This window comes from Pristis pectinata, chromosome 15 (assembly GCF_009764475.1).
Source record: "Pristis pectinata isolate sPriPec2 chromosome 15, sPriPec2.1.pri, whole genome shotgun sequence".
In the NCBI taxonomy this organism is placed as follows: domain Eukaryota; kingdom Metazoa; phylum Chordata; class Chondrichthyes; order Rhinopristiformes; family Pristidae; genus Pristis; species Pristis pectinata.
The window spans coordinates 28,628,350-28,655,420 of NC_067419.1; the positions used below are offsets into that span (position 1 = coordinate 28,628,350).

The 27,071-nt window shown below is 36.4% G+C and overlaps 1 protein-coding gene and 1 non-coding gene across 5 annotated transcripts in view; one reads left to right on the plus strand and one right to left on the minus strand.

The window, feature by feature from the left end:
• The window catches only part of cttnbp2 (cortactin binding protein 2), a 112,567-nt gene that overhangs the window by 23,573 nt on the left and 61,923 nt on the right, over positions 1-27,071 (minus strand). For 3 of the 4 annotated variants that reach the window (XM_052030539.1, XM_052030540.1, XM_052030538.1), the window contains 9 exons: positions 26,449-26,548; positions 24,960-25,110; positions 22,002-22,256; positions 19,556-19,673; positions 13,606-13,872; positions 9,112-9,207; positions 6,930-7,009; positions 4,917-5,003; positions 2,687-2,786 (listed from right to left, as the gene is read on the minus strand). In XM_052030539.1, the coding sequence (XP_051886499.1) occupies positions 2,687-2,786; positions 4,917-5,003; positions 6,930-7,009; positions 9,112-9,207; positions 13,606-13,872; positions 19,556-19,673; positions 22,002-22,256; positions 24,960-25,110; positions 26,449-26,548 (1,254 nt within the window). The remainder of the gene's footprint in view (positions 1-2,686; positions 2,787-4,916; positions 5,004-6,929; positions 7,010-9,111; positions 9,208-13,605; positions 13,873-19,555; positions 19,674-22,001; positions 22,257-24,959; positions 25,111-26,448; positions 26,549-27,071) is intronic. The other variant, XM_052030541.1, reaches the window with a different exon arrangement.
• On the plus strand, positions 25,367-25,448 carry trnas-uga (transfer RNA serine (anticodon UGA)). Its single transcript has one exon. It is a non-coding gene; the product is annotated as a tRNA-Ser (tRNA).

The window sequence follows — 27,071 nt, forward strand, 5'->3', positions numbered from 1 at the left end:
CTTATTGAGAATTTAATTTGCTATATTCAACAAATGGACAGATTTTATCTGGACCATTCAAATAAAGTCTTTATGCAAAGAAAATGCAGAATATTAAATGAATTGTATTTAGATTTCAAATTATGTAGAAATTCTCGAATTGTTTATTGCTGATTAGGATGTTCATTTAAAGTAACATGATCGGTGATTTCTAGTGGAATAGTTAAGTAACCTTTTTGTTCACCAATGGTTACAAATGGGTTGAAGTTCCACTTCATTCATCTAAAATAGACATCACTTGACTTCAGTCCCATCATACTTCCCATAATAGTATTCCCCAGTGAAGTTCCCGATGGGTATCTTTGCTGCAAAGAAGCTCAAAGAGCCAAAAATTCCTCTGCAATAAGCTTTTAATATTTTCTTTATGACGTCCCTGAAGTAACTAAAACAATCCAAAAGAACTTTTTTTTTGTAACAAATCCAATAAAGTTTCTTAAAAGGAACAGGAAGGTACAATCTAATGGCACAGCATGATATCTCGCCACCTTGTGGTCCATTTTTATTAACATGCAAGCTTTCTGTTAAGAACAGCTTCTTTGGGTGGTGGGGGGGGGGGTGAGAATGTTGATACATGACTCAATACAGGTTATTATGTTTATAGTACCCTATTTAATGCTGACCTCAATGTCAAGTTATTTAATGGAGATTGCAAAACATTCCTTTTCTAAGCCAATTTTGAATATGTGGTAAAGTTTAGGTTTAGATTTCAAGTACTGTCAGGTTAGGTTTAACATTCCCCATTATTCTACATTCTCAAATTTTGAATACATTTATAAAATAACAAAGAATTTTGGTTGCAGTTCTGCAACATCTATATTTTTTCTCACTAATTCATCTCTAAGACATTACACATACAGACATCAATCAAGATGTAAAGAGAATGAGCTTTGTTCTCAAGAGTAAATCATTAACTGTGCTACTTAATTTAATTAGCAGAAAAACTATACTGAATTCAGGTGTCACCAATAAATCACAGGTAACATAATTCAATCACATCAGACCATTAAATGAACTTCTAACCTTGTATTTCAAGATTCATAATTTTAAAAGTTATCTATATTTAAACATTTTTTCCAAATGTATATTTTGTGCCTGTTTCTGCTAATTTCTGACTTTTTCCTTTCTAATTGGCTTGGCGATAGGAGGCAGAAGGTAGTAATGTATGGCTGTTTTACTGACTGGAAATCTGTAATAGTTGGAAAAATTGGCAGAGGATACCAAAATTGGCAGAGTCTTAGATAGCAGAGAAGGCTGTCTAAGGATAGTTGTCCAAGGATAAAGTGCATTGTCATATCTGATTATTTAAAGATACTGTATAATGAAATTGCTATTATGATGCATTATACTTTTCTATAAACAAGTCATTGTTTATATTTATCATGACAATACAGCAAATCATGCTATTATTTTCAGATTTACCATCTTGAATCCTCTATCAACAACATCCTGGGGGGTCACCATCGACCAGAAGCTTAACTGGAGCAGATAACATAGCTACAACGGCAGGTCAGGGACTAGCTAGTCTGTGCTGAGTAACCCACGTCACGTCTCTCCAAATGGAATACTTTTCACTTGTTTGGATGAGTGCATCTCAAAAAACATGAAAACATCCAAGATAATGCAATCCACTTGAACAGCATACAACCAACCACCTTAAACATTCAACTCTCTACTACCATAACACTACATTCCCTACACTCCCCCAATTCCACAGGGAAGAGTGCTACCACTAAGCTATGATTGAAAAGTAATCTACCCGCAAATGAGTAGAAATTCTACTTTTGATGATGTTTACATAATTTAATTGTTATTGAGGTGACTGAATTCTGTAGGGCTGAATATCCATAAATAACTGGAAACATTGGTCCAGAATGAGCAGTAAGCAGCAAAGAAACAGCACTTACTGCTGACCTTGAAAGCTTCCCACAAAGACCCAGCAGTCTCTGGCAAGAAACCTGCTTTCTCTGAAGATTGCTGCCGTCAGGCTTCAATTCAAAGGGAATCCCTGGTGCCTAGCAGCTGTGGTGTCATCAAGCTTGCTGAGCAATCCCATTAAAGACATTTCACAGACCATGAAGCAATTTTGAGTTAAGATTTTAAACATTGTACGGAAGGCCATATATTTTGGAATGAACATGTGATTAAAGTAGAAGCTGCCACTTGATAAATAAACTTATTAGAAACAAATAAAATTCCTTTGTTTTGAAAGACTCATGCATAATTTTTTTCAGATCCGAATTATTTGCTGAGCAGTAATTATGGCTTTGTACACCATTAAAATATCTCGTAGGCCACATAACTAAAAGAAAGATTTTCAGGATATTAAACAGCAGGAATAATTCCAAAAATTTGCATAATTTCCCGTGATTTCCCTTTATGGCGAAGGAAGATGCAGCAAACAGTAGGAAGCTCTTCTACTGACAGCAATTTTGAGAGTTGTGTGGAAAATGATGCACACGTGAAAACCCTGTGTTAAACATGTGTTAGTTCCAGGGAGCAATGACGGCAGTCACCACTACTTTCACCATCATTATTACTACAAAACCTAAGCCACTGCTGATAAGAACCTTCATTCACCTCACTGCACTCTGTCATTTTCTCAACATTGTTGTTTCTACAGTGTCGATCCCAATTATGAACATCTTACCACTTTGAATAAACAGCTCCACTAGCTGGTCCTTTGATAAACTCGTTTCCATCTCAATTTGTATTATTTCACAGCTGGAACCAATAGCTTCCTGCTTGTGCTGCAAGAATTGAAACATGTGGAGTGATTAACTTCTAACTGTAGCTTCATGGATCAGTCAGTAATGATATAAATAACATACATTTAGAGTCTTACAAGCACTATTGTCTTAGGTGGTTATGGACATTAGATCCAAATGACAGGTCAGACTTTCTAAACACTAGCAAAATTCATCTAATGCAGGATTTAGCCCTATTATTAAATTAGGAAGATTGCTTCTTGATTCAACATCCTTGATACATTAGAGAGAACATGGTAAAACCTAGTTGAGAAAGTATCATAATTTGTGTGAAATTTAAGCACTACACAATTGTCACCAAGTCCAAAATGAAGGAGTGAATTACGCTCAGTCCAACCCAATCCACCCCCTGGCTCACTGATTGCACAAAGTATGCTAGCTGTGGCTCTGGATACAAACTGTATCTGGTCAATCAGCTCAGTAAGTTACAGAATTCTAGTATAGTCAACGTGCAGAGCAGTGCGAGAGGTCAGATGTGCCCAGTACACTTCATACTTCCACAATGTTTTGTGCAGGCAGGGAAGTTTGGAACATGCTGACGTGCACACTGTGGAACCGCTGGCAGGATGTCAGCGAGATCGGTCCAATATGACATCCATGTGCACCACTTAAATTTTACTTTGCACATGGTTAATATTTTGGATCCAAGACCTACAGCAGAGTTCTTATGAGTGATTCAGTATGTCCTTTTTGCTATTGTCAGAACAACAAACATCACTGCCAAGTGAACTTTGTCAGTTTGCACATCATAAAAAGGGGAAAAATTGCAATATTACTAAGCAAGCTGTCAGTATTCAGGTACATTAAAACTCTTACATCTGTGCACTGTTTTGGACAGGGCTTTCCATTATATTTCCTATGTCCTCATTTTAAATGGAAATTGCTTGTGCAAAATGTTGCTTATGAATTACAACTTTAGTGAAAGGTGCAACTTGAGAATAACACAGTTTGCATTAGCAATGCTAATACAGACGATATATAATTAAAACAAATGGGGCTAGATTTTCCATTTTCAGTGCAATCAAACAGTGGTATTGTGACAAATAATGTCCCAAACACATAGATTTTGAGAAATGCTTCTTTTTACATTGTCACTCAAACTCATTTGCAAAAGTCATTCAGCATCAAACATAAAAGGTGCAATGAATAATCACAATCAAGAAACATTTCATAATTTAATATAAACCAATTCTTTAAAATTTATTCTGATATATTTCAGCATTATTACCATGGTTTTGTTAAAGCAACTAATAAAAACAGATTTATCACAAAAGTAAGATTTTTAAACCAGTAATCAGTTCTTCATCTGTGAACAAAGCAACTGAAAATTATTTTAAAAAACTATTCTGTAATTACATTACTGAATTACAAAAAATGCATGTTCCCAACACTTCTAAAATGTGTTTTTGTCCTTGCAGCTAAAAATTGGAAAGGTTTAAGTATGCTCCTGAAACTATGCAAATGGGCACAATTAGTGAAAACTCTTAATATGGGGCTTTGGCCAGCCACAAAAAAAATCAGCCATTTCACTGCAGACTACAACAGAAAACTGATTTGTGTTGAAAATTTGCTGAACTTTTGCATCAGTTTGGCCAAACTGCCCGGGTAAAAAAAACAAGCACGATCAAGCATAAACGTCAGGCCAATATGTTTACTGAAGCAGCTTCATTATTAAAGTGGGTATAAGAATTTATACATATCTAAATTAAGGTCAGAATTCACAAGTGTAAATGAAGATATATTACACCTGGTGTTCCAATTATCTGCATCCTTAATCCTGCTTTACTTGGTCACGTGATTCATATCCAATTTCATTTGAAATTGGCCTGTTTATTCAAAATGGTTTGTGATAAGACAAAAAAATAGATGGCCACATGAGGAAATGACTTTGTTAAGAGTGCTTAGATCTATAATTCTCCACAAGCAGTCTTAATATCTGCCAACATTGGCTGTGCAGGTTGGCTAGGGAAAGAGAGATTTCATCCAGGTTTTAAAATCATGTTTTGTCTAAACCATGCATACCTTGTTGTCTTACTATAAAAAAAGTTAAAATTTAAAATGCTTAACAATGCAGAGAAATATGATGAAGTGTCTCCAAGGGAATCAGTTTACCTTAATACAGTTTGCTATTTGATGTGCAACATGGTCTTGACAGCTTCCCACTGGCCCATGAAAAATTACATTATGATATTGTTCAACCTGTTAAAACAATTCAAAATAAAAGTTCACACAATTGAGAGCTAGCATTGAAAATGCTGTAAATACGCAGCTCTCTATCTCTGAAAACACACAAAACTGACACTTTAGATAAAAGCCATTTGTTAGAATTCACCATGCCTCACATACTTGATTGAATTCTTCTTGAAAAATCGACTAGTGGACAGGGCAACGTCTGTGACCACTAATTGATATATACACATATAATTCTTGAATACAGCTGATGAAGTTTTAGGCACTTAGCGTTGAAGCCCATTAAACCAAACATTAATTTTTGATCCAGTTAGGAAATTTTCTGAACAGGGTAATCAAATTGGCAGAAAGTGATTCGTGGTGTTCTTCAAGGATCTGTGCTGGAGTAACACTTTTTCAGTATATTTTGAGGCAATATAATGGAATACAGGACTGCATATCTAGGTTTGGTGAAGACACAAAGGTAAGTGACATTGTAAGAGGTGTAGATGAAAACATTGTGAAGAGATGATAAAAGATTAAGTTAATAGGAAAAATGTGAAGGCATTGACTTTTTACCAAAATGGTGAAAGGCAAAAAAGAGTGGAATGAGGTCCAAAACAACTTAGCAGTTCACGTAAGTGGATTATCAGCAGGTGCTGAATCGACGTAACCAGAAAAGCTAATGGAATCCATCCTAAGTAGCTGTAGTGAAAGAGGATAGAAGTTATACTCCAACTACAAAGCACCGTAAGCAGTTCTGGGCAGCACACCATAGAAAGTATATACTAACTGTGGAGCGAATACAGTGACATTGGTCTCCATTGGTTAAAATATACGGAGAAATTACACAAACTAGTTCTGTATTCCTGGAATTTAGAAGATTAAGGGATAAATTGAAGGTTTTAAAGATACTAAGGGGAACGGAAAATGTAAAGAGGGAAGTTATTTTCTCTGGTTGGGATTTCAATAACGCTGTGGTAAAATTTGGAAATCTCTTCCATAAAGCAAGTCATTAACTTCAAATCTAATATTGATGGATTTTTTTTAGCCAAAGATATCAAGGGATATGGGGAAATGCAGGTGTTTTAAGACGGGCCACAGATCTGCTAAGATTTCACTGAATGGTGGAACAGACTTAAGGAACAAAATAGTCTATAATGCTACTATAACTGAAATACAATTTTTTGTTTTTTTTTACAGATAGTACAATGAATTTATGTAAAGCAAATTCATTGGTTAAGAGTCATTTTCTGCATCAGCTGCCCTCCAGGCCTCTGGCACATTAGTGATGTGGTAGAATTTTTAGAGCCTCATCTCCCTTAATACCTCAGGATACATATTTTGCCTTCCTTTAAGCTCCACTAAAAAATCTAAAAGTTCCCTTTTAACCATAATAACGTCCTTTATTTCACTCTTAACAACTTCAATATTCACCTCTTCTCCAAAAATTGAGACATGAAGTAACACTTTATCTTGTTAGCAAACAAAATCCACAGCAGACGCTATATTGAACTGGAAAGGACAAGCTTACATCAAATCACTAGAGCTTATTTTCTACCAAAAACAAGTTATTCAGATGACTGAACTTGTTTACAGTAAGTTTCCCTTATTGGATGATTTGGGGCATTTTGTGAACAAAATACTCTGTATTAGATATTATAAATGCAAGTTTCTAACTACATTCAGAAAATACCATCTCCTCTGTGAAGTATCTCATGGTTCTCTATTTTACATTTCAGGTGACTATACATAAAAGTCTTTATCCAATATCTAAAAAAGTTCTCAAATGATTTTTTTTATGTACAAGCTTAGCAATCAAAACAGATGCTCCTCAAATAAAATTCCATTAATATATTTAACATTCATAAAAAGCACAATAATATCATGCTGCATATTAAAAACTAAACAAGTAACTAAGTGTTTTGTTTTAATATCAATATTCTCTTATCATACCAGCCGGAGGTAGTTCTGAAGTATACAGATGGGAATGAGAGATTCATAAGCTATGCTGTCAAGGAACCCCTCCTGTAAAACTGTTAAAAGTGAAGTGTTACTAGTATAAAATGTAAACTTTTTAAAAAATATATACACATTAGCCAGCATTGCACCATGGAAGGTTCAACAATTGTCAGTATAGCATGCCAGAGAAAGTGTATTGACACAAGGACGAAAAGAACGACAACATTGATACCAGATCAAAAACACCACTGAAGATTTTACCAATGATAAGTATTATAGGGGCTTTCATTCACCAGTTACACAGAAACTCTGGATGTTCTTCACAAAATTTTCTACCATAAACTCAAATGGACAGAAAAAACACTGGCAATACACCCATGATTTCATGTTTAGTGTAGCTGGTGAGTGAAAATTCCCTTGGTATCCACATTTATAAAACTCTCATCTTGATGAAAGTCTTTATTGGATATTAGTTATCTAATCAGAACATTCCAAATGTAATTGTACCTATTAAGAAAGATACAAATTACATTAATTAATACAGGAAGTCCCTGGATTACGAATGAGTTCCGTTTTTGAGTCTGTTCGTATGTTGAATTTGTATGCAAGTCGGAACAGTATGCAAGTCAGTACAGTATTTATAATTGTTATTTATTCAAGTTAAACGGACCCATTTTGACAGTTTCATTACGTTTAGTGGGTTGCGGGTGACGTTAACCGAACGCAGAGCAGTTATTAGCATTTCTTTACTTGGAAGTACCTGGCATGAATCCTTGTCCTCCACGGGTGTTCTCCCCATGATGAATTGCTTTATAGCTCAGTATAGGGAGGCTACTTGTGAGGGCTGGTGCCGGACAGGCCGTGTCAAGCAGTGCGATTATTCAGCATTGAATGTGGGCCATTACTGGGGACTGGGAGCATCTGCTTCACATGTTAATGTGCTAGGAGATATCTTTATGGTAACGACACAACATTGATTGCTGGCCAGTGAGCTTGCACCATAAAGAAATCTCTGGGCTGGGGAAAGCTGAGCAGCAACTTCCATGATATCTAAGTAGAGCGCACTGTGGAAAGAGCGCACTGAAGCCCATGCCCCCTCTCCTCACCGCCCGGCCTGGTGCTTCCTTCTGTACTCGGGCAGAAATCTTTCGTTCGGTGAGTCCAATGCTGACAAAATATCAAACAGTACGCCGGTGGTTTGACAACATTCCTCAAAGATAAAACGATTACATAATGTCTGGATCCAGCGTTCACCGCCTCTGTCCTAAGACACGGTCGGATGTTCAGAAAGCATCTAATTCAAATGATTGTGCAAGCGAATCGATTCTTCTACAATGTTTTACGAATGAACATTAAAATTCTTCATAATCAGATGCGAATATGGACAACCATTGCATTAAGCCATACATGTGTAAATATTTATAGTTCGCCCCGTACTAATGAAAACACACGTTCCTTAGTACGAACCATTGTAACTCTATTTTTTAAAATAATAGGCTTTACGGAGGTTAGTTAGTAAGTATGGGCGCTCGTAAGTCGGGCGTTCGTAACCCGGGGACTTCCTGTACTAGCAAAGTCTGTTTTCTTAAATGATTACAACTTCACGGATTGTGCAATTACTCTATAATCGATAAAGGCACAAGTAAATTATGCTAATTCGATATAACATCTAAGTATTTTACTGACTTCCTATGAAACAGATCTTCCTCTATACATCAAAGGACATCATCAGAGTAGGATGGACAACAATGAGTAAAAGATTCAATAACTCTCGGCATTAGGAAGATTCAGAAACACAGCTTCTACTTTCACTACATACTGTAAAAATATCTTGTAATAATCAAACAAAATGTGCAATGTAACTAACCATTTATGGATTCTTTCAACTGAGAGATATTTGATCAAATCCTACCAACACTAAGTCTAAAATACCTTGTTAAAGAAATCAGTAGGAATCATTAAAATTAAATATTTAATAACTTTAAAAATGAAACTATGATTTAGTTCAAAGTGAAATCAAGAATAGCTTGCTCATACTGAAAGTCCAATTAGCTGAATAGCTTCCTTCTGTGTTGTAACTTCTATAAATCAATCCCAATTTTAAGAGTAAAACACTAAAGAACCTGGGCAACAATAATTGCAATTCATAGTGCAATAGTAACAGAAGAAATCTAACCATTTAAGAATACAGTGACGAAGTTATTTTGGCTCCAGTTTATCAACGACCAAGGAGAGGCCATCAAAATTTGTCCTGGTATCCAAATTTCATCACCTGTAAATAAAAAAAATTAATTTTGTGTTACAATTCAGAAATAGACCTCCTCACTTTAACCATCTCCCAGCTAAAATCATAAAGAACAAAATGCTACGTCAACCTTGGTAAGCAACATAAAATCTATCATATTTCCAAATGAACATACATATATACGAATAAATCAAAAGATAGCCTAGGTCAGTTGGCTCCTCAAGCCATCTCCATCATTTAGTAAGATCATGGGCAATCTGATTGTAATCTCAACTCTGCATTTCCATCTACCCACAGTATGTTTTTGCCACCTCGCTTATTTAGAATCCATCAATATCTGCCTTAAAAATATCCATTAACCTCTTTCACCACCTCTAAGGAAGAGAATTTCAAAAACTTATGACCCTTTGGGATTAAAAAAAAACACTTCATCTCTTCACCCATTTTAAATGGGCAACCCCTTATTTTTAAACAGTGACCCCTAGTTCTAGATTCTCCCACAAAAGGAAATATTCTTTTCACATCTACCGTGAAGATCTCTCAGGATTTCATACGTTTCAAACACGACTCCCATTCCTCTAAATTCAAGATGATAACAAGCCTAACCTGTCCAACCTTTCCTCAAGACAAGCTGTGCAAGTTAATAGGGTGGTTAAGAAGGCATATGGTGTGTTGGCCTTCATTAGTCGAGGGATTGAGTTCAAGAGCCTCAGGGTAATGTCGCAGCCATATAAAACTCTGGCTAGACCACACTTATGAGCACTGTGTTGTCTTGGTTGCCGCATTATAGGAAGGCTCTAGAGGGGTGCAGAGGAGATTTACCAGGATGCTGCCTGGATTAGAGAACATGTCTTACGAGGAAAGGTTGAGTGAGCTAGGGCTTTTCTCTTTGGAGCAATGCAGGATGAGAGACAACTTGATAGAGCTGTATAAGATTATAAGGGGCATAGATAGAGTGGGCAACCAGCACCTTTTTCCCATGGCGGCAATGGCCAATACCAGAGGATATCCATTTGAGTGGAGGAAATTTAGGGGAGATGTCAGGGGTAGGTCTTTTATTTTACACAGAGAGTGGTGGGTGCCTGGAACACACTGCTGAGGGCAATGGTAGCTGATAAAATAGGGACAATTTAAGAGACTCTTAGATAGGCACATGGATGCAAGAAAAATGGAGGGTTATGGGCTGTGTAGGAGGAAAATGTTAGATTAATTATGGAGTAGGTTTATATAGGTCAGCACGACATCATGGCCGAGGGTCCATACTGTTCTATGTTCTAGGCCACTCATTCTTGGTACGAGTCCAGTAAACCTTCTCTTAACTGCTTCCAATGCGTTAACAATATTTCTTAAAATACTGAAACTGTACTCCAGATAGGGACTCGCTAATGTTTTATGTAACTGAAGCATACGAACATACAAATTAGAAATAGTTGTCGTCCACTTGGCCCCTCAAATCCACTAAGCATAACCTCCCTATGTTTTTATTCAGTTCCCCTAGAAATAAACAATAAATAAATTGTTAGCTTTTCCAAATACTTGCTGTACCTACCCACTAATCTTTTGCAAATTGTGCATCGGAGCACGCAGATTCCTCTGCTTCTCAGAACAGCAATCTCTCACCATTTAAATAATAGGCTACATTTTTACCTTTCCTTCCAAAATGGACATACTTCACATTTTCCTACATTATACTCTATTTGCCAGATTTTCCCCCCACTCACTGAAACCTATCAATATCCCTTTGTATGTTCTTCTTTATAAACTTTTTTTCCCTAACTTTGTGACATCATCAAATTTAGCAAACATTCCATCAGTGCCTTCGTCCAAGTCTTTTATACAAGTTGTAAGAATTCGAGGCTCCAGCACCGATCCCTGTGGCACACCAGTTGTTATATCCTTCCATTCCAAGAAAGACCCATTAATATCTACCATTTCCTGTTAGTCTGGCAATTCTCTCTTCATACCAATATGCTACCTTCTGCAACATGAGGTTTTATTTTCTGCAATAACTTTGATGCAGCACTTTATCAAATGCTTCGTGGAAAGTATAATACATTCAGCAGTTCCCCTTCATCCATAGCATTTTACTTCTTTAAAGAATTCTAATAATTTGGTCAAATATGATTTCCCTTTCCCAAAACCACAGTGAGCTGATTATCTTGAATTTTTCTGAGTCCCCAACTATATTTCTTTAATAATAGCTTCTAACATTTTCCTTATGGCAGATGCTAACTAACTGGACTATAATTTCCTGCTTTCTGTCTCCCTCCCTTTTTGAATGAAATACATTTACTATCTTCCAATTGAATGGAACCTTCCCCAGATACAGAGTTTTGGAAAATTAAAACCCATGCATCGACTTTCTTATTATCTCTTAAAAGAACACCCTAGGATGAAGTCCATCAAGACTCTGAGACAATTTCTTTGGTGATTTTAATTGTCCTGAGTTCCTTCTTCCCAGTATCTGATTTACACCTATTTCTGTGATGTATCATCTATAGTGAGGATGCATGCAAAATAACCATTTAATTTATCTGCTATCTCCTTGGTTTCTATTATTAATTCCTCAGACTCACTTTCTAAAGGACCATATGTTCACTTTGTAAATTCTTTTCTCTCAAATATCTGTAGAAACTCCTATGGTTTTTATATTTCTGGCTAACTTTATCTTGTGTGCTAATTTTTTCTCCTTTATTGATTAAATATTCATTGCCGTCTTTTACATGTTGTCCAATCTTTTGACCTGCCACTTGCTTTTTTCTTTAATTTTGATATCTTTTTTTAAAAAAAGTTAATGACAGATAATGTACTCTCTCCTTGGAATTCTTCTTTCTTGTTGGAAGCATCTATTCTGTGCTTTCTGAACGATCCCTTAAAAGTCTGCCACTGCATCTCAATTGTCCAATCCCTTAACCTAATTTCTCATTCTATGGTAGGAGCTCAGAGGTTTCATTTATACTGCATTCAGCAAGATGACATCAAATTAGGTTTGAATTCACTGCAGGTCTGGAAAATTTGAAGTGATGGGCATTTCAGATGCTGAGAATTTCACTTTTGAGTATTCATATGAAGGAGTGCTCAATTTCATGCTTGCATATCAACTCATCAATTCAAGGCTGAAGATAATAGCACTATGATGCAAAAAGGGCAGTCGAAATTTTAAGAATAAAACAAACTTTTCTTAAAATGATAAGCAAGTTAATGAGAAAGGTGAATAAAATCAAAGTAAAATTATGCATCAATTGCTTAGCAAAGGCTTTGAACTTTTGACCATGATTGACAACTATTTTCATCTTACATTTTAAGTACAAAAATGATGCACCCAGGTAAAATTTACAACGTATGGGACAAAAAAAATTATTTGCACTTCAAAAGTCGCTGCCCCAATCCCCCTTCTACCATGAAACAGTGATGCTGATTGTTAATATGGTTTCCCTGCAATTACGAAGCTCCTGAAGCTAATTGATCTACCAGACCAACGTAGATTTTCATGGGTCTCAAGATCAGTTTACTGATGATACACCTCACATAATACATGATTGCTTGCCAGTTCAAAGTGCCACATAGTTTAGTCTGAGATCAAACAATTGAAGCATATTAATTTTCAGATCTGCTGTTATGTTGTTCCCAAAGAACAAATCTTCTACATTATTTACATTGAAATCTGTCTTCCTCACCCATAGCTACATTAAGTCCACCTCAGATCTATGGCATACAGTTATCAAGAGGCAAATGATAGTGTAAAGCTAGGAGCATTTCTTGTGGCGGGTCAGTTGGCCTTATTTATCTAAAACTCAATTTATATGGTAGAAGGCCTATTAACTCACAGAACTGAATCCATACTTTGCATACTATAGTGGTAGAAAACAGAAAACCTTCACTAAAGTCATTAAAGAATGAGAGATGGTACAAAAGGTAAAAAAAAACTATATCCCTCATCTAATGGAAACTCCGTGGATATTGCAACAGATTTCAGATGTAGTTCTTGTGTCATTGGCAAAATATCACAAGGAAAAATATAAAATGTTTCACTTCATTTTATCAATGAAATTTTAGAACTGAATGAGTAATAACATTAACTTGCATTGATATGTAACATCACTTACATAATGAAAGGTTACCACGTAACAATAGATACTGTGGCACAAAAGTAAACATTAGGACAGTGAACAAAAGATTGGCTAAAGAAGTAGATTTCATGACCATCTTAAAATAAAGGGAGGTATAACAAGGTAAAGAGATGCTTAGGGAGGAAATCCAGAGGTTGGGGTCCAGATAACTGAATGCACAATCAAAAGGAAAGCAGGATGTCAGAACTGGAAGAGTATTGGGGTGTTCAATCAAAAATCAGACAGTTATCTAAATTAATGTTCATTTTAGGGTTTCTGTTAACCTGGAGATTTTCAGGTCCAAGTGAACATGTACCTATTTCAATTGCAGATATGCCACTTGAAGTAAAGCTGTATTCGGTGCTATTCAGAAATGTTGAAGCCTCTGGCAATTCCCATCCATGCATGACAGTTTTGTAGTGATTCTTCAGTGTCATTGTTACAGCTTTAGATAAGTCATCCCAGGTAGTCTGTATGTGGATGATCAAGCTGCCAACTGTAACGTTATTCTCAACATGTTCAGTACTGCTACAAACCAGTTCACTATGTTTCATGGAAATTTGTAGCAGTACCCTGTGCGCACCTGTGGAACAAAATATACAAGGAAGTAAAAATAATCAACTTGAATATACACGCTTACATTACAACACATCATACACAGAGAAATCACAACTTGGTTACAATCACTATTAATTCTAAACTGAAAAGAAAATCTTGTCCACAAAAGCTGAAATTAAAAGGAAGTCCTTATAGATAATGCTGGGCAAAATCTTCAAAAGCAACTTTGCTGCAATGTGGCCTTTAAAAAGGGTTGTTGCTGATTAACCAGCTGATGTGTAAGCTAATAATTGCTATGGTTCATCTCTAGCATTTTTCTACTGACTCATTGGTTAACAACTGAGTAAAATGAATCACAAGTTAAAGAACTGATCCCTTCAGGCCACACCAGTGATTCTTTTTCCCTAAAGCAAATCATCAATACTGATGGCAAAATTCATAGGTGCTTCTTATTGTTAACAGTACCAACATGCTTAATATAGGTGAGTGGGCTCCCAATAGTAGACCGGGTGAGTAGTTAAACATTTTTAAAAAATATTTTTGACTATCTTATTTTCATCAATATTTGGAATGTTTTAGGCTAAGAAATGGAAAAGTATCATGGGCATCCAGTGTTAATGGTAAACCACCCCAAGATAGGAATAATGCAAGCAGACAAAGCTCCCATTTTGAAATCCTGACCCTATTATCTCAAACTAAAGGAAAGCATGAATTGGCATCTGGATAAAATTTAGTCTTTAGCCACATGCATTAAACAAGTAACAGAGTAGCCAATACGGACTATACCATTTCTGAAAATTGATTCCAAGGAAGGCAACAGAACCAAATCTTGGAAGTGCAGTACAACTTACAGACACAATTATGTTGATGTAAGTGAGCAAGGTTGAATTTCTATCCCACAATTGTTTTGGTCTCTCCAATTAAGAGTCTACACTGGTGTTTTCCTGTGGGCAGATGCAAAAAACTATAGAGAGCATGCAAGCCATTTCTCGTAATGTGTACAGCTATAAATAGGATAGGCAGAAGATATTATTCCTGCATTAACAAGTAGCTAAAACAGATTGCCATTAATTCATAGTCATAGAGTTTACACAACATGGCAACAGGTCCTTTAGCTCATCTCATCCATGCTGACCGAGGTGCCTTCCTGAGCTAGTCCCATTTGCCTGCATAAGGCCTACATCCCTTTAAACCCTTCCAATCCAGGTAGCAGTCCAAAATCTCTTTTCTTTTCTTTCTTTTTCAATCTTTTTATTAATTTTCAATACAAAATATATATAACATTAGTAATTATACATATGGTACAAAGAGATCAGGATAACAATCATAACAGTTAATATATATAATCACAAGGAGTAAAAAAAAAGTAATCTAGACCTCCCGCTCTCTTATTAAGTGAACAAATACAAAAGGAAAGATTGAAAAGAAATTTAATTAAATGAGAAAAGAACCCCCAAATCAAAAAAAATATAGATAATAAACTAAAGAAAACCCAAAAACTTCAAAACAAAAACTGGACTGATATTTCTTCAATTAAAAATAACATTATTATGTTGTCAACTCCGCTCATCTGTATTCAAGGGTTATTGAAAGGGATCTGAAAAAGGTCAGCTTATATCATATGGAAGTATTGAATAAATGGACTCCAAACTTCCTCATATTTAAGCAAAGGATCAACAGTACCACTCCTAATTTTTTCTAAGTTTAAACATGCTATAGTTTGAGAAAACCACTGAAAAGTGGTGGGAGGTATTGGATCCTTCCATTTGAACAAAATGGATCGCTTGGCCACTAATGTGACAAAGGCGATCATATGACGAGCAGAAGCAGATAAATGGTGAGAATCCATTATTGGTAACCCAAAAATTGCAGTAATAGGATGAGGTTGTAAATCAATGTTCAATACAGATGAAATAATGTTAAAAATGTCTTTCCAATATTCTTCCAAAAGGGGACAGGACCAAAACGTATGCGTCAGGGAAGCCACCTTCGAATTACGTCTGTCACACATAGGATTTATATAATGATAAAAACAGGCTAACTTGTCCTTGAACATATGGGTCTTGTAAACCACCTTAACCTGTATCAAAGAGTGTCTAGCACACATTGAAGATGTATTAACTAATTGAAGAATTTTCTTCCATGTCTCTGTAGGTAAAAGTATCTGGAGTTCTCTTTCCCATTCATTCTTAATTTTATCAAGTTCCTCTGAACGTATTTTCATAATCTGATCATATATTATTGCTATCAGGCCCTTCTGATAAGGATTAAAACCTAAAATTTTTCGCGTAATTTCAATTTTATATGGTGTCGGAAAAGAAGGTAAAGTAACTTTTAAAAAATTTCTAATCTGTAAATATCGAAAAAGACGTGATCTAGGCAGGTTAGACAACTGTTCAAAAGATAAAAAACAGTTATCAATGAATAAGTCACGAAAACATGTTATTCCCTTCATTTTCCATAAGGAAAAAGCTGAGTCAATTCTAGATGGTTGAAAGAAAAAATTAGATTGAATAGGACTTGACAAACTAAATTTATTCAATCCAAGAAGTCCTTTATTATTTAATATTGCTTTGGAACCTTTGGCAATTGCCATTCAGGATTCTTCTAACATACTTGGTATCACTCGTGGAAAGGGGACTCATAAGATATCTCTTTATGCAGACTACCTGTTACTTTACATCTCTAACCCGGAGAAATCTATCCCTGCAGTATTATCACTACTTGCTCAGTTTAGTGTTTTCTCTGGTTATAGTTTAAATCTTAATAAGGGTGAACTTTTCCCATTAAACATGCAAGTCCCAATTTATAGGCAATTACCATTTAGATTAGTGACCGATTGCTTTATGTACCTGGGTGTTAAAATTACCAAGAAACACAAGGACTTATTTAAAGTTAACTTTTTACCTTTAATTAATTACGTTAAGCAATTATTTACTAAATGGTCCTCATTCTCTCTATCATTGATTGGCCGAATTAATGCAGTTAAGTTGAATATTTTACCAAAATTTTTGTATCTATTTCAGGCGATTCCAACATTCATTTCGAAATCCTTTCTCGATATTGATTCCAAAATTCTTTCATATATATGGCAGAATAAAAACCCAAGAGTAAGTAAGAAATACTTACAAAAATCAAAATCTTTTTTAAATGTTGAAATTATACCCGCCTCTATCACTTCCTCTGGCAGCTCGTTCCATATACCCACCACCCTCCATATGAAAAACTGGCCCCTCAGGTCCCCTTTAAATCTTTCATCTCTCACTGTAAAGTTATGCCCTCTAGTTTTAACTTTCCTACCCTGGGAAAAAGGCTGTGTCCATCCATTTTATCTATGTCCCTCATGATTTAATAAACCTCTGTAAGGTCACCCCCTCATCCTCCTTTGCTCCAGGGAAAGAAATCCCAGCCTATCCAGTCTCTCCTTGTATCTCAAACCCTCCAGTCCTGGTAACGTATGTGTGAAGCTTTTCTGCATGCTTTCGAGCTTAATCACATCCTTCCTATACTACAGCAACCAGAACTGCACAGAATATTCCAGGTGCGGTCTCACCAACATCTTGTACAGCTGTAACGTGATGTCCCAACTCTTGCACCCAATGCCCCTGTCCGATGAAGGCAAGCATGCCAATACACCTACTTCACCACCTTGTCTACCCTGTGCAGCTACTTTCAGGGAACTATGTACTTGTTCTCCTAATTTTCTCTGTTTGGACACTGGGCAGCAAGCACTGCTTTCTGGGATGTCATTACAACTCTGGCTGTTGTACTTGGCAGCAACAAAGACCTGCTCTACTCAGTCTATCTACTATGGAGGTCCAGAAACAGAGCAGCTGACAAGGTCATAAAAACTTAATGATATTTCACAGGAAACATATGCCTCTTATTCTTGGCCATTTACTAGCTCTGAAGACCACCAAGTCTGAATGAACAGAGCCACGTGGAAAGCCACTATCACTGCAATCATAAACCCTCCTTTCAAACTTTAACAGGGTTCCTTTTCTTCCCACCCAACGCAACCCAGAGCTACAATAATAAGGAATATAAATGAGGCAGTGCATAAAGGCTACTACAAAGAGTAATCAATGAGGAAAAACAGATGATTAAAGCTGAAGTCAAACACTACAAGCATGAGTTTGCGCTTTTGGGGCTGCATCAAGAAAAACACCAGAGATGTAACAGTGATATAAACACAAAGTGGTAGAGATTTGGCCTCAATCACATGCTCCAAATCTGCAATAAAGTACATATGCACATTGTGCTCCACTTCCAACTTTTAGTTCCATTTAAGTCTTAAATTTTAGAGGCAGAACATAATGCACATGTGCTATTTTATTGTGTATTTAACACATGCAAGTGTGGACAAGTGTGTGTCCAAGACTGCCACAATTTTGCTTTGATAATTTCCATTCCATGAGTACATCAAATATGTACATCAATATAGCAAACTGGAGCTTAACTACTTAAAAGAAGAAATATTCTTGTTAAGTTCTAGCTAGAGGAGTAATATTAAAACTACTATTGAATATTTCACTAAGTATACAATTAAATTCTTAACTATAGATGGATTTTATCAAATAAGTTCAATTAAATGTTATGTGGATTTATTTAAAATGATTGTTTCCATTAAATACTATTGACAGACTAGATGTTTTTAAATTAAACCAGTTACTTTAATCATCTGGTGCTCTGCATGCAAAACTCACATTTCTTTTTCCCATTTTCCTGTCAGAAAAGTGTAACACAGCCTTGTTATTGCTCAACTCCAAGTGAAAACCTATCTTTTATTACAATCATGATCCATTATTAATCATATATAAAGATCAAGAGCATAGCCACATAAGAGCAAGTATAAGAGTTCAAAGAAATGTGCGTTAACTTCTGAAAATCCTAAAATGGACAGGCTATTTAAAAAAATGAAACAATTTGCATTTCGCAAAAAACATGCAAAGTTCAGCAAAGACCAATAAAATCAGAGTTTCTTAGAGGAATGAAGTTGCAGTGTGGTAATATTCTCTGCATTGAATTTTTGTATCTAATAACTAGATTTGAAAATCATCTTAAGGTCATTTAAATCGTAACTACACATGCACAATTATTTACACCTACCTCTAGGAAACACTTCATATATCACACAAAGCACATAACTATCACTACAGTTAAAAAAACACAAAACCAAACAGCATGCAAAAGCTTAATTACCAACGCATGTGGATATCATTTTGTTAGGTGGATCATCCTTTTCAAAATAATAGAAATTACATCAATATATTTTGACACAATGCAAATAACAGCAATAAAGTGCAAAGGTGATGCAGTGCCAGAATTAATCAGTTAAGAACAATGACAGCATTACTTCATAATATATCAATACATTATAAAATTTTGATTGCTGTATTAGAGCTGTTTGGGATTTGGATTCTGAAGTTTCTGTATGTAAAAACACCAATTTCCAATAGGATACATATTCAAAAGTCTGGAGTCAGAGTTGTATCTTATAGGCGAGATTTTCAGAATAACTGCGGTGCAAAACATGTATTTGTCATTGTATCACTTCCTGAAACTAACAGTACAAAGCAGTCTCTTTATAAGATCACCAAATTAAAGTGGACAAACAGTCCAAATACCACAACAATTTGTTTTGCCAAGTTACTGCAGTTACACTGTAACATACATTTAATATTCCCTACATATTCCACTTTACTCACTCCAATTCTCCAGTAGATGTTTGCAGTCATCTGTGGCCACATCATGTACAGTCCGTTGATATTTATCTTTCCTATTTGGGTCCAATCCACTGTGCCTGCAGAGCACTTCCAGGCAATTCTAGAACAGGGAAAGATAGGAGAAAAACAAATCTGGTGAAGTAGCTCCATTCTTGGTGGAACACATCCCCTCTTCAAACAATTTGGAAAAGTTAGAATGATAAATTATTCCCCCTTCTCATTTCAATTGTTAAACAATAACATCAGAATCTGATTAGAACTCCTCTATGATAATTTCCAATATCAAAATTCAAACACGGGGGATGGTGTTTCTTTTTCATTTTAATTATATTTTATAGAAAGAAAATCTTTTAAAAAGGATTTCCCAAACCATCCTTTGGATCTATATCCTAAACTCACAAGAAAGTTTTATGCAGCCTTCTTGTAGCTCTGCAGTCCAGCCATAAATGCCAATACATTCATGACAAGTAAAATATAGCAAATCTGAAAAATCTTCCAATCTAACCTGATGAAATATCCATTTAACTACCTAATCTAAAAAAATACCAATTTCTGCACCTTCACATTATTTTTTTACATTTCTCCTTTTGGATCATCGATCTTGGAATGTACTAACAGAACATCTCCCTCTAATTGTCTTCTATTGCTTCAAAGTGTATTAGAATTTGCACACTGTGAAGGTACTTGCCCCAAGCACCCTCCTCCACTCCACCAACCTTATTGGTGCGTTAAATGTGTGACCAGGAAATGTGCAACATTGACTTAACACATACCAACTGAATGATCAACAGATATCATATTAAGAGGCATTCAGAATCTTGAGTCTATTCTGCTACTCAAAGATTATGGTTGTACTGCATCTTAATTCATCTACTCAATTTGTATCTGTAACCTCCAATATACTCACCTAATAAAAAAATTCTCAGTTTTGTTATTTTTTAAATGACTTAGTTTCAACACCGTTTCGGGGAATAGAGTGTCATGGTCCATTGGTTTCTAAAATCAACGTTGAACAACCTACCATTTTTTTTTTGAAAATTGTGTCCCATTCATTTGAACTCTCTCCTAGAGGATATAAATCCCCTCTAACTACTCTGTCAACACCTTTAATCATTAAGTAGTTCAATTACACCACCCCAATCTTCTACATTTCAGTGAATGTAAGCATTCCCTTTTTAGCTCAGATACCTTTCTTGTGAATCTGTACTTCATCCACTCCAATGCAGTGTGTGGAACTGAACGTAATACTTCAGGTACAGTCCAACCAATGCTCTGTTTAGCTATAACTTTCACCCTTTTTTCTGCCGTGCTTCTGGTGTTCAGTGCATTTCTGCACTTGAATACCTAAAATCCTTTCTTAATCCAGAGTTCCTAACCCATGCCACAGCAGCGTAGCGGTTAATGTAACACTATTACAGCGCCAGCAACCCAGGTTCAATTCCGCCACTGTCTGTAAGGAGTTTGTACATTCTCCTCGTGTCTGGAATGTGGGAGGAAACCCACGCAAAGACGTACAGGTTAGGAGCTGTGGGCATGCTATGTTGGCACTGGGTGACAACACTTGCAGGCTGCCCCCAGCACATTCTCAGTAATGCAAAAAGACACATTTCACTGTGTGTTTTGATGTACATGTGACTAATAAATAAATATTTTATCTCATCGTGCAGTTGGGAAAAGCCATCTTTCTTCTAATGGGTAACTACTTAGTAAGAGAAAAAACATCCTCAACTTTGTTTCTAATGGGTAGGACAATCATTTATTGCAGTAGAACAAAATGGTTCAATTCACTAGAACTAATACCCGAATTTCTTATTTTTGGTTAAATTTTAAAGGAACAAGGCCTCCATGTCAGAGTTCTGTGTGTTACAAATCACAAAGAGTTAAACAGAAAGCTGTATACTTTTAAAATAGATACTTATTTTGGTAAAGGGATTTAAAATATAATCTAAATGGTGTAAGAGTACACACAAATTGTAGACTATAATAAAATAGTTAACAATATTTCTAGATAGTTAATTCTATGGATATCTCATCTAACTTTTAACTGGAAGAAAATCTGTGGTCAGATAAAATTGCTGGAACATGAAATACAGCCAGTGCTATGTTATTTGTGGGTTAGTGGACTATGAGCACCAGATGACACCATTACTTGCCCTTCACATTCGCTTAATTTAAGCTGAGCAAAACAGCCCTTCTGGCATTGCTAATGTTTACAGGAATCTGTTAAAGGCTTATGTTTTGTAGTATGGGACTCTGAACCCAAACCAGCATTTCCCTTTTGAGGATAATATGAAAGTAAAGGATTTATAGTTACAAAAAAGTATAATCCATGGAATAGGAATAACTTTACAAATGGAGAAACCTTAATTTAAATTTGGGGTTTCAAAAAGTCAGCTACATTGCAGCAATATAATGTTACAAAACAGACCTTAAAACCTTTAGATGCTGCAATATGGGCAGCTGTCCAGCCTTCTTTGTCAACATGGTTGATTAGGTCAGCTGAAACCATATTCTCCACTCTGAATTTATCACTGCCTTCTGCACATTCAGGGTCTATGGAGCTGGACTTGTGCTCTGAGTCATCAGCAAACCTTCCGTCCCCAGATACTCGATGATACATGAGAAGCTTCAGGCAATCTATGTGACCAGAATTCACAGCTGCATGAAAGGGAGTCCAGCCATTCTAAAAGGAAAGAAGGAAAGTCTCCTACTCAATTTCTGTTACCTGAAGGTCATCCTACAAAAAAACTTTCATTAGTCATCAATAAATTAAAAATTAAAACTGATTTGTCACACAAGAAGTTAACATCTTATCTACTTTTCTAGTCAAATAAAAATCATGTTTTAAGTTCAAACATGTAAAGAAATTTACAAAATTGTCAGATATCAGCAACTTGTAATATAGAGTTGGTGGACATTGCTGCTTAACCAAATACTTTGAGAATATAAACTTAATTTTGACAAAGAAGCAAGAACCACAAAATTATTTTAGTCAGAAAGAAGGGCCACAAAACACCCAATGTTTGGTGCTAGAAAGTGCTGATTTGCTTTGCCAGTTATGCCCACATGCAGCATATGGATAAATAGAAGAAAATATCTGTGCATTCTTTTAAATATGTTTCACTGTGCCAAATATGACAAATGTAAGGAAGACAGGAGCAACACTGCACAGCAAAAATACAGGAGCAGTGCAAGTGCCATCTGATGACATCTTGAAATATGGCCATCTCTGGTGAAGGCTTAGATATGCTAAAAACAATGCATCTTATACAATCCTGAGTATTTACAACATTACCATTCATGCTTAACACATCAACATTTCGAAACATAAAAGTCAATGGCAACTTTAATAACACAAAGGCTGTCTAATCTGTCTCACAGCAGATTGCCACAGTTACAAAAATGCTGGTCATTTATGCTACCTCTTTTCTTCAGCCTTTAATTTCCTTTTGTCAGGTTAGGATGAAGAAACCACTGGGGTTCATTCTCCTTTAAGTATTAACCCTATCCTCTGCCCCATATAATTTTAATGTCCAGCTAAACAAATTGTTACTGCGCAGAAGGCAGTTCTTCAGAAAACAACAGTTCCATGGCACAGCAGTGGATTATTGAGAATCCACATATCTTTAGAACTAAGTTATAAAATATTAGTTTACCATTTAGTAAGATTTTATGATATTTTATTTAAATTTGAAACTATTTTTACTTCAGCTATGCTGCAAAATTCTAATCCCCATTAATTATTGAACAGTGCAAATTTAGCTTCGTAGAACAGTACAGCACAGAACAGGCCCTTCAGTCCACAGTGTTGTGCTGACACAGCTAATCCCTTCTACCTACAGAATGCCCATATCCCTCCATTTTCCTCTCATTCATGTGCCCATCCAAGCCCCTCTTAAAAGCCCTCAATGAATTTGCCTGCACCACAGTATCAGGCAACACATTTCAGGCATCCACCACTATGAGTAAAAAATGTACCCGATGTCTGTTCTGATCCTACCCCCTCTCACTTTAAATGCATGTCCTCTGGTGCTGGATCGCTCAATAATGGGAAAAAAGATATTGCTTGTCCACGCTATCTATGCCCCTCATCATTTTATACACTTCCAACAGATCATTCCTCAGCCTCCACCACTTCAGAGAAAAGAGCCCAAGTTCGTCCAGCCTCTCCTGATAGCACAAGCCCTCTAATCCAGGCAGCATCCTAGTAAACCTCCTTTGCACCCTCTCTAAAGCCTCGACATCCTTTCTGTAGTGAGGTGACCAGAAATGTATGCAATACTCTAAATGTGGCCTAACCAGAGTTCTATAAAGATGCATCATAACTTCTTGACTCCTGCATTCAATACCTCAATTAATGAAAGCAGCATTCCATGAGCCTTCTTTACCATCACATTTACTGAACAATTTTTATAAACAAATGCAGGTTTATATTAAGTTCAGGTAAACCTTTACCTCCTGTATTCCCCCCCCCCCTCTCTCTCCTTCTGATCCACCTCCGGTCCTCCCATTTTTGTTTCCTTTCCCATCACCCATTTTCATCCCCCTGCTAGCTCCATCCACCTACCCACACACTTCCTCACCGTATCCCATCCCCCATCTGTTTCCATCTCTCCCTTAATAGTTCCCATTATCACTTTTTTTGCTTTGTCAAGCTCAGATTCAACACAAATTTATTTGGTGATCATCCTTGTCACATAAAATAACTCAAAATTATACATACCCTAATGCAGAAAGTTTAAATGTCAAACATTTACACGTCTATTTAAGCATCTACACATTTATTTAAATATTAGCATCTACAAGAGGTGCTACCTTAAGTAGGCAGCAACCATCACCAACGATCCCCACATTCTGGGTCATGCCCTCTTCTTGCTGCTACCGTCAGGCAGGAGGTACAGAAGCCTGAAGTCCCACACCACCATGTTCAGGAACAGCTACTTTCCTACAAACATCAGCTTCTTAAAACTACCTGCACAGCCGTAATGTTACCACAGGAATGGAACTCTATGGACCACCTCTTTGCACTACCATGGACTTGTCTTCAATTCGGTTTTTGTGCAGTGGTATAATTTTATGTACAATTTATATTCTGTGTGTTGCCTGTGATGCTGTTGCAAGTTTTTCATTGTTCTGAACCTCACTGTACTTGTGCACATGACAATAAACTTGACTTGACACTCAAAAGCAAATGTGACAAAGTATTTGAAAACCATGATTTTAGTTTAACTTTAAAATAAATTGAGATCAAGAAATACCATTAGAATTTCTTTAGTAATCATGTGATTTGATGGAGTCAATTTGGAGAACGCAAGCAACTTCAAATATTTCAAAGATTTATAAACGTGATATATAAAATGTACAGATTTTCATTTTTAATACTTACAATAGTCATTGTATTATAGTCCACTCCAGCTTCCAATAAAATAAGTGTACATTCAAGATGTCCATTTATACATGATAGATACAGAGGAGTCTGATCTTCTTCAGCAGCATAGTTTATACTTGCACCGTTAGCAATGAGCATTTCAGTGCATCTGTTAAGAAACAAAAAAAGACATTTCAAAAATGATCAATAGCTGTTTATTTTTCTTTGCAAATGTTTAGGCACCAAGGCATATTTTTGGGTGGGAATTGTTGTCCCTTAATGATAAATAATGGGTCAATTGAAAAAAAAATGCAAATCCTTTATACGAGTTCAAATTCTGTAACGCACCATCACAGTGAAATGACATGCTTTTTCATAACAGTTGCCTGAATGGGGAATGCTGGGAAGCAATGGCCAAGTGGATGGCAGCGATGGCTGAGTGGTTAAAGCGTTGGGCTTGAAATCCAATGGGGTCTCCCCGCGCAAGTTCAAACCCTGCTTGTTGCGGTGATGTATTTTGATAGGGATGGCAAGGTAGCATAGCAGTTAGCGTAACACTGTTACAGCGCCAGTGATTTGGGTTCAATTCTGGCTGCTGTCTGTAAGGAATCTGTACGTTCTCCCCGTGTCTGCGTGGGTTTCCTCTGGGTGCTCCGGTTTCCTCCCACATTCCAAAGACGTACAGGTTAGGAAGTTGTGGACATGCTATGTTGGCGCCGGAAGTGTGGCAATACTTGCGCGCTGCCCCCAGAACACTCTACATAAAAGATGCCTTTCACTATGTGTTTCGATGTACATGTGACTAATAAAGATATCTTATATACGTGGAAGAATAAAGGCAAAGGAGAGTTATGTCACCCTAGTCTTCCCTATTGCAATTCCTAATAACCACATTGAATGCAATATTGCCAGAAACTGAATTGACATGCTAGCACCTTCAGTTGTGAGGGATGCATCATGAAAGGAAAGGTTCAAGGACTGCAAGCGACAGTCACAAACCCAGAAGCAGTTTGGCAGTCATGCAGGGGTAATGAATTTAGCTGGTTTGAATACAGTGTTAGGCAATCAGTCAGCAATGATTTGGGGGAGGTGGGGGGAAGATAGGGCTGTTGAGGATTTTGCTGAGCTCCTACTTCTCCTGATTCATCAGAAGTTAAAACTTTTACCAGGTGGCAGCTTCAGGTTGTCCTTTTAAGAATTGCTAATTTATCTAAGTAAATGACTGCAGTATGCATTGGGTGTCATGCAGTGATTCCAATCAAATTCTCCAAAGTGGTCCTGAAACAGGCATTGATACCTGTTACAAGTGCAACTTTCAGCATACAAAGGAGCTTTAAGCAATATGTCAGTAATGCACTTTCAGGCTGGAATGAACACATGAATGCACTTGTAACTGAGCCATCATATATCCTCACACAACTGCTTTCGTCCTGTAAATTAGCTGTAGTAATTTCCAGAAATCTCACGTTTTTGAATAAGTCACACAGAATGAATGATTACATCTTACCCAACATGTCCCTCTGCAGCAGCTGCACACAATGGTGTGAATAAATTCTTTCCAACAGCATCAACCTGTGCTCCGGAGTTCAGCAGTAATGTTACACAATCTACAGGGAAGCAGGTTTTCAAATTTATAGTGAACACAGTCACAAGAACTCAGATCTCTGAGATCGGCTACACATAACAACATGACTCATAATTCTGTAAATATGCTTGAAAAATGCTAAAAGCTTAACACAAACTGGTTTGTGAATTACTGGATGGGAAATAAGCAAACCTGCTGTCTATGCACAGAGAATGGCAAATGACCACATAATGGATGGTGGAGCAAAAAGATGAACAGACTTAGTTGAAATCGTAATTGGGAAATAATCATCATACTGTTAATCATCAACATTTTAATTTATATAGCCAGATTATTCAACTAGAAAAATTGTCAGCCAATTTGAAATGCTGGAATGATTCACTGTAGCTATAATTAACTAACAGTAATATTGAATTTAAAATTACTGACTATTAGTAACGTTCCCTTACCCTTCCTAGTCTGACCTTATCTGTGGCCTGCACCACCTTCTTCACCCCCAGAGAAAAAGGAGCAACTAAATGTCATTGACACTGATGAACTACTTC